At 44.0% G+C, this 8,889-nt stretch overlaps 1 protein-coding gene across 1 annotated transcript; it reads left to right on the plus strand.

The window, feature by feature from the left end:
* Positions 1–3,897: 3,897 nt before the first annotated feature.
* BNIP1 (BCL2 interacting protein 1) lies at positions 3,898–8,155 on the plus strand (the record flags this gene model as incomplete). The annotated part of the gene is made up of 6 exons (XM_079542188.1): positions 3,898–3,993; positions 4,121–4,213; positions 4,329–4,420; positions 5,000–5,101; positions 5,782–5,900; positions 7,959–8,155. 6 exons carry the CDS (start codon positions 3,898–3,900, stop codon positions 8,153–8,155), a joined length of 699 nt encoding a protein of 232 aa, XP_079398314.1.
* Positions 8,156–8,889: the final 734 nt, after the last annotated feature.

Here is an 8,889-nt window from a genome sequence, read left to right on the forward strand (position 1 = left end):
ATTTTTATATCCAAGCTTCTAAGCTTGTACTATTAAAAAGTCTGTAATAGTGCAGTGAGAGTTGCAGATGAAGGTGGCACTCCTGCCACATGCTGGTGAGTGTGCACACAGCTTACTTTGTATCTAAATATTTTGGAAGACTCAGAAGGGAGGAGGAGGCCAAAATACCACTACTGAGCTGTACAGAAAGTTTTTCCTTCACGAGACTGAACAAATACCCAGAGCAATTTAGACAAAACTTTGTAAATCCACTGAAGATTTGCAAAATCAGAGTGGACTTTGGGTGTTCTTCTTGCTCTCGCGGTGAGGTGAGAGTTGGCTGCTGCTTTACACAGTGGGTTAGATGTATTCCTATCGTAAGCATTGCCAATGTTACAATTATTCCAGAGATGCATACTGCCCATAAAACCCCGACAGAGAATGTTTCTAGTGAAGATAAGGCCACGTGTGTGCAAAGATCCGAACAGAGCCGTTCCCTTCTGACGCGCTGCTGCGGCAGCAGAGCTCCTTCTGCTCTATCAGAACCACGTCGGCGAGGCGGCGTTTCTGAACGTTACGAGCAGTTTTGCAATCAGGTAAAAACTTTTGTGACAAATTGAACTGACAAGGTATCAGAAAGCCCCTGCTGCTCAGAAGTGCTGGGCAAATAGAACTTTATAGCTCTTTATTTTTATCTGCAAACCAGAATATGATTTTGGTCTAGCATTTCAAAGTAGACTTTGAATCTTTAGTGAATTCCATACCCTTGCATTTCAGTGTTTTCTATGTATTATTTTAAGTTAAAGCTTTTGAATAGTTGAGCTTTTTAATGTTGACACTTTATTTTGTACCTATTTATATGTATGTATATCTTAGAAAAGCACTTTGTTTAAAAAGGAAAAAAAAAAAAAAAAAAGAAACTGCGTTTTATATGATTCCTGCCACTTGCTGCTAACTCTGGGCTGGTCAGAATGCTGCAGCGATACTTGATATAAATAAAACCTGGCAGTAAAATGTAGAGTACAGATAAGACCTTTTGCTGGTTTAACTTTATCATAAAGGTGACATAGGCAAGCTGTGCAGCTTTACATTTTAACCAGGGGACTCTGTGGCATTTAAACCGTCTAGAAATGGTTGTACTTTAATGCCAGTAACAATCTGCTTCCTCTAGTGTCATTACAATATATACATTTAGTGTATACTTATCACAGACAAAATCTTTTAAGGGTATAAAAACCAACAATGTACATGTTCTGTTTTTTGGCAATTGTGGCATGCGTTTTCGGGTGATCTTTAGAGAAGACCATTTTCTAAAGATTTTCAGTGTTCATACATGGTATGTGGATCTTAATGAAGTCCTGGATTATTTTTTGTTTGTTTTTGAGTGTAGGCATTGTGAATATTCACTTTTAATCCTATATCCAAAAACAATTATACATCTTTGATTTAACACAAACAGAAGTTCTTCCTTTTTCTGATACACTGGATTCTCTAGGATTTGTTTCCATATTAAAAGCATGCTGTTATAACTGCTCTTGTTAAAATCTCGTCAGTCTGAACTTAGGTGCCACACTTTCTGACTCGATGGACTGCTTGTTCTACTGTACCATGTATGATTCTTGTCCTTTCCTACTTTCTTCATGAGAGATTATGATGTGGCTTTATATTGTGCCTTACTTGTACATCTAGAACTAAATGTTCTTCATTACCCTTGAACTCTTCAAGCCTAACCCCTCCAAAAGCAAATCTGAACTGGTAAAAGCATCCTGAAGAGAGTTTGGATAGATCTATTTTTGTTTCTCTCAATAGCAGTTGTTTTCTATTTATATGGATGACCAGTTTTTGAATGGCCTTGCAGAATGTGGGGGTGCTCTCAAAGGGCATTTTTGAGCCCTAAACCCCTTTTTGCTAACACTTCTTTTATGGTTTGTTGAACACACTTACTGATATTTGGTGAGTTCTTTTCTTGGATGAGAGAGACTTATTAATAAAACTATTAGGTGTGGGTGGGCTGGATTTTCTTACCATGCCAGCTGAAGCGCGATTTCATGAAGCTTGCATTGCTGCAGAGTTGATGTGAGAGTTGGGCTCAGCTGTGTTCGGTCCCTGATCCTTTCTAGACAGCAGACCCTTTGCCTCTGTTAAATGAAGCTGGGAAAAAAGTTGAAACCAGAAAAATCTAAAATCTGAAGGGATGAAGGGTCTGTTAGCTGACCTAAAAACAACCAGACACCTGGTGTCGTTTTTCCTTTTATCCAGAAAGGTTCCCCCCCCCCCCCGCCCAACATTTATCCAGTATTTGCCTTCGTTAATAAAACAGCTTATTCATAAAATACAAAGAATGGATGTGCTTTTTTTTTTTTTTCATAAATGGTTTAAATATAGCTATTTTTTAAAGCAAGAGGCTTTATCAGGAAAATTTTAAAGGGTTGTATATAAGTTGCCTTTAACAGAAGTAGCAAATGCAGTTCTGTTCCTCTAACTTGCTTGCTAGTCTTCCTGAAGTTCTGTTGAGGCGTAACCAGAGGTGTACCATGAATGTTAGGGTCTGCATTGGGCCTTGAGACCTGAATTTCAAGAATGCATCTAATCATTATTTTGAAGTTGGAGGCTCCAGTTGGAATTAACTAGTTAAGTGTGCTGCTAGATGTGGTCTTGGCTTATTGACACAGCCATGCCCTGAGCTGAAATCTGTTTTGTTTACCCCAGGGATTGTGTGAAGTACATTTCAGTTACTGCTTCGGTGACTGATTCTTTTTGTAACTGTATTAAGGGCATTAGTATGTTGAGAAAACACCACTCTTGAATATCTCCCAATACAAATTGGGATTCTTAAATGTCATTAATGAAAGATGGCACTTTTAGGCTTTATCTTCTTTGCAATATACGAAAGTATCTTTGTCTGATTTACATTTCACAACATGCCATGTTTTTCCCCAGTGCTTCTCGCATGTAGAAAAGGCGTGTGTGCACTGCATTGCAGCCCTCAGACATCCGTGAACTTCCACAAGAGTAAATGCTGGCAGTGCATTTATTGGCTTTCTAAGGAGCAGTGGAGCTAAAAGTGGAACCAGAACTACCTTAAGCCACGGTGTTTTTTCATAAAATGAAAGGCTTTTTGGATAACACCGGTGTTCCAAGGTTTTCCTGCGAGTAGTTGCTAGTTACGTGTTTGGGTCAGATTTGGGCGTTATCCATCTTCAGAAGGGAAATTTCTGTGTTGGATTCAGTACTGACAAAAGCACAATCCACCCGAGGAAAACCTTTCGATTAAGAAGCGACCCCGGGAGTAGCATTTAATTGTTGTACTGATCTTTTGCACGGTATGGTCTCGTTTGAGTCAGCTGTCCCTCAGCACGTCTGTAAAACCTCACTGCTCAGTGTCTGTGCTCAGGTGAAGCCGAGGGCTGATGGCACAAGGGGGGAAGAAGCGTTTCCAGCAGAACATGGCATCCTCCATCACTGGCTTCCAATGGGAGCACAGAGAAACTCCCATGAAGATCTCGTCTCTGTTAGCAAATAAATTCTCCTGTTAAAAGCATGATCTGTTCAGAGTTGCAATGTTCGATGTCGGTTAATAGCTGTGCAGTTTTTATTATCTTTTTTCTTTGAAGAGGCACAATCCCACGATTGACTTTGTTTACTGTCCCCCTCGATCCCTCGCACTTCTATTCGGACGCAAATTTCATCAATGTACGCAACATCCTTTGTAATTTAAAATAAAAATTGTGGAGGAAACACTGTCTCAAATCGTGGCGTATGTTTGTGTGTTGGGGGGCCTGGGGAGCCGTGGGGCCTTTTCCACACTGGAGGACTGGAGGACTGAAGGGCTGGAGGACCCCGCTGCGAAGGGAGGGCTGGGGGGCGCTGTGCGGTGCCAGCAGGGGGCGCTCGAGGCCCTGCCGCTCCATTCCCAAGATGGCGGCGGCGGCGGCGGCGACCGGCTCCGTGCCGGTGCGGGTGTGCTACCAGGAGATCGTCAAGTTCGACCTGGAGATCAAGGCGGCCGTGCAGGTAGCGCCGCCCGCGGAACCCCCCTGAGGCGGCGGAACCCTTCGGCGGGGGCTGCGAGGCGCCCGCGGCCCTGCCCTGCCCGCCACGTAGGGCCTCGTGCCGCGCTGACCGGGCCGTTGTATTCCAGGACATCCGGGACTGCCCGGGGCCGCTCAGCGCCCTCACGGAGCTCAACGCTGCGGTGAAGGAGAAATTCCGGCACCTCCGCGGCCGCATCCAGGTGGGGTTGCGCTGCCTGCGGCAAAGCCGGGCTGCCCGCGGGGCCGCTGCCGCCTCGCGCCCTTCCCTCGATGGCGGCCGTCCGTCTGATTTCCCGTTACTGCTTTTTGTCCAAGGAGCTGGAACAGATGGCGAGGGAACAAGATAAAGAGTCGGAGAAACAGGCCTTGCTGCAGGAGGTGGAGAACCATAAAAAGCAAATGCTCAGGTAGGCCGTGCTGTTTGTACGTGCTCAGACCTCACTGCAGGTGCCCAGTCCTCGGGGGTACCTGCTTTCAGGGCACTCTTTCATATCCTGTTTTGCAAACCCGGTCAGTGACATCGTGCTGCTTTCAGTAAGGCCAAGAGCAGATCTTGGCACAGGTTGCACAGAGGTGGCGGTGCCCCATCCCAGCAGACACCCGGGGTCAGGCTGGAGGGGCTCTGAGCGCTGGTGGAGCGGTGGGTATCCCTGTTCATTGAAGGGAGTTGGACCAGATGGCCTTTAAACAGCCCCTTCCAGCTCAGGTGATTTTATGATTCTGTGATCAGGAACAGAAAGAGAAGAGCTCCCATCTCCTTACTGTCTCCTGGCTCTCTGAGCTGGTCTGTCCGTTTGGGTGACTAAGCCTGTAATGATACACTTAGGAGAAGAAACAAAAAACCAATGTATTGTCACTGTGGTGTAATGCAGACAAAGTTTATGTACATATGTGGATCTTAGTTACGGTGAAACTGCTTTGTGAAAGTGGTTGCTGCTTACAGGGTGTTGCCATCACACTACAACATTGTACTCTTGTGATTTCAGCAATCAGGCAGCTTGGAGAAAGGCAAATCTGGCTTGCAAAATTGCTATCGACAACTCTGAGAAAGATCAGCTGCTGCAGGGAAGAGACTCCTTAAGACAAAGGTATTAAAGTGCCCCCTCTGAACGATGTGAGACTTAAATGATGTGGGCCATACTCACCAGTACAAATGGGAGTGATGTCATGTTCTTGAAATGATTGTATTGTACACAGAACATAGCTTTTATTTCAGAGGAGTGCTGTTGTCTGTTGTGGAGGCTTAAACTGCGAAGAATTGTGATAATTCCATTTTTTTTTGTGTTGGCATGTCAAAGCAGAGATGAGGTTGTGATAGACTTCGTAATTTTTGTGATCGTCTTTTATGTTCATCCCAGTTAGGGTCGTAAACATGTAATGGATCACTGTGCAAGTTATTTTCCTTAGTAGAAGTGGATATAAGTATAACTTCTGAATTGAGAAGTTAGTAAATTTGATGTTGTAGAGCAGCAGGGAGGATAGCTGAGATAATGAAGTGGCAGTTTATATCAGTGCCACCTCATGAAGTTGTGCCATCATGGCTGAATGACTGCCACAGCATGAGCTCTGCGAGACTCTGAGCTGCAGTTGTTAAGGCTTACGACTTGAGCATTCTGTGATTTTTCTTTGGCAGTTCAGCAAGGATGATCTCCAGTTCTCGTGCAGAAAAACCCGGTTGTATCTTCTGTACACAAAGTACAGCTGCACAATCCTGCTGTACCAAAGGCACTGTTTTATCCCTTAGTGTTTTCTTCTTTCACTTTTTCAGAAAGACTACGAAGGAAAGTCTGGCAGAGAGTGCAAGTAACATCACAGAGAGCCTGATGAGCATCAGCAGGATGATGTCACAGCAAGTCCAGCAGAGCGAGGAGACTGTGCAGACCCTGGGTACAGATGTGGTTGGGGTTTGGGGTGTGGGTTGGGTGACTGAGGAACCTTTCAGCTGTTCTGTTAGGGTGAGGAGAGCCAAACTGTTGTGATGTAGAGCACGAAATATACATTGCTGTAGGAGAACTTGCTATGATGGTAATTGGAGGATTGTCCAGCAGAACTCCTCTAACGTTTGAACAGAAATGGAAAATAATAATATACATTGCATGAGGTTTTTTTGCTGGAGTTTTTGTTTAATGTTTGTTTGTGGATAACGAGGAAGGGGCACATTGAGGAACTCAGTTTTATATAAAAGTAATTTTAAAAGCAGCGTGAGTTCACACAATGCTAACAGTGTGTATGGTGTTACTCTGTGCTACTGTCCTGACATGCATTTGGCAACAGAGAAGAAAAGAGCACAGGTACAAGTTCAGATGTAGAAGAAACAGCCTGGCTAGGAAGGCTGTTTTCACCCCTTCTCCAGCTGGGATGACTAAGAGACGAGGCAGTTGAGTGACTTGAACCCCGAGGTCCCTTGTTCTGTCCACAGTGCATCATGAACTGTGAAACCAAGATTTTTCTCAGTTTTTTGGCTTGGACTCCTAAGAAGATAAATCAAGTGACCTCTCAAAACTGGTGATTCATGAACCTTTTGGTTCTCTGTTGCCTGGGCTTCTAACTAGCTGTGCTGTTGAGCAGAAGAGAGAGCAGTGTAAAGCCTGGGATAAATGCCACAGCTTTCGCCCTCCTCTGGGGGTTTTCTGACCCCCTCTGAGGATGGCAGCTGGGCACAGTTTGTTTGTACAGAAGTAGCATGTTTCTTCTCTCGTTAAAAAGAGTTTGGCAGACACTTTGTCACCCTGCTTCTAACTGAGCAGCACTTGGAGTTTACCGAGGGAAGGATCCTTTACAAAACCCAGCTGCAGATTCTGAATCAGCAGTAACCATTTCCTTTCTATCTGGGCAAGCCCTACAGTGCGTGCATGCTGCTGGGAGGCTTTGCTTTGTCATCAGCGATGGAAGCAGCAGGTTTTCTATTTTCACTTAGACAAAATGTCTCTTTAAGGTCGGACATAATGGTTTGCAAAATGCTGCAGAAGTTCTTCCACTACGCTTGTTTTGATGAAGCAGGCAGCACAGGGGAAGATTGAGCCTTCTTTATTCAATAATCAGCGTGGAATGATACACCAGCACTCGCTCTGTGTGCAATCTGTTATGGAAGAGAAAGGGAACTCCTGGACTTTCGCTTTCTGTCCTTCAGCAATTTGAAAGGAAGGCTGCTGTGTTTCAGGGAGTTGCTTGGTTAGTTGGCTGTTTTCTCAGGGAAAACAAAGCTGGAAAGGACCAATGTTCCATCTTGCTGTTTTGGCATTCTCTCACATTCTGTCTTTAATCAAGACCGATTAATATCCTTTTCTTCTGTAGTTGATTTTCTCTTTTGGAGAAGAAAAACGAACAAAAAGAACTGTTGTCAGAAAGGATAACCATCAATTCGTTCAGAATTTTCAAACAGAATAACAAAGGAGCTCATGTTGTTCCGTGCTGCTTTTTCTCTCTCTTTAACCCCAGTTGATTCATGCTGGTTTGCTGCTCTGGCTTGGGCAAAACGTTTTGCTTGTCCATTGGGTTTGTTCACATACTGTCTGCTGCTGCTGCTGCTAGAGCTGATGCTGGCTGTGATGGCGATTCCTTTCTCTTAAATCAACGGTTCTAGCAGCATTCTTATTTCACTCTGCTTTCAGTGAGCTTTCAGGTAGCACTGTCTTGGTTCATAAAACTAGATTTGGTCTGTAACCTAAAAATTAAAGATTGAATAGTGGGGCCAGGGGCCTGTAAGCCATTCATTACTTGTATTTTGCTTTACATCTTTCCCTGTCAGATCAGGACTATTTGTGGATTTGTGGATGCTTATGCAAGAGCACAGTGTGTGTTTGTGTTAGCCATGAATTTGATCCAGAAGGATCTCACGGGCACTATCCGTATTGCCAGAAGCTGCATGCTTACATCCTATGACAGGTATATTTGAAACACAACCAGCTCAATCTTTTTCTTTTTTTTTTTTTTTGTCCATTTCAGCCAATTCTTCACGAACCATCCTGGAAGCAAATGAAGAATTTAAGTCCATGTCTGGGACGATTCAGCTGGGGCGAAAGCTGATAACGAAGTACAACCGCAGGGAGCTGACTGACAAGCTGCTCATCTTCCTCGCCCTTGCCTTATTTCTGGCCACTGTGCTTTATATTTTGAAAAAAAGACTCTTCCCATTCTTGTAAAATTCTGAAGTTAAACTGGACTGTTATGAAAGATCAGAAAGGGATAGTGTAATACTGTTGGGCTTACTAGAAAAGGGATATTGCAATAGCTGACAGAGCATTCGAGTGACTTCACAGTGTCCCTATGGAGCTCACAAGAAGCTGTCAAAGAAGAGCTTAAATGATCACAGGATGGGAAGAATTGGTTGGATGGAGGTGTGGAGAGAAGAAGCTCTGATCTGCCTGTGGGTTTGGTGTCCAGGCAGACACTGGAGGAGCTGTGCACTCAGAGGTGCTGCTCTTACCTCATCCTTTCTTCACTTTGCCATGAAATTTACTTTTGTCTTTGGCTTGAAGTGGAAGCTGCATTGATACCCAAGTGCAGGGTGCTGAAAACAAGCGGAAGGATGGAAGGGAGAAACACACATACATTCCATGAATAAACTATTTATTGTATCTGTGTAAGCTGGGTTTTGTTTAAGAACAAAGTGTAATGGATTGAAAGAGCCAAAATAACTTCCATGGAGAAGTTATGCTTGCAGCAGTGGGTGCTTCTGGGATGGTTTTTCTAGGAGTGTAGCACACTTGCTTTGTTCCCTAGTGATGGGAGGACTGACCAAAGCAAAAATGGAAGCCTAATTTCTGACTATTAATTCATGCAGTGTTGGAGAATGATGTGGTTAACCTGTTGAAATCCAAAGCCTTTTTTCCTTTTATGTATGATTCCATGAAACAGTTTTGATTTGCAAAGCACA

The sequence above is a fragment of the Tetrao urogallus genome (genome assembly GCF_951394365.1).
Source record: "Tetrao urogallus genome assembly, chromosome: 14".
Taxonomy (NCBI): domain Eukaryota; kingdom Metazoa; phylum Chordata; class Aves; order Galliformes; family Phasianidae; genus Tetrao; species Tetrao urogallus.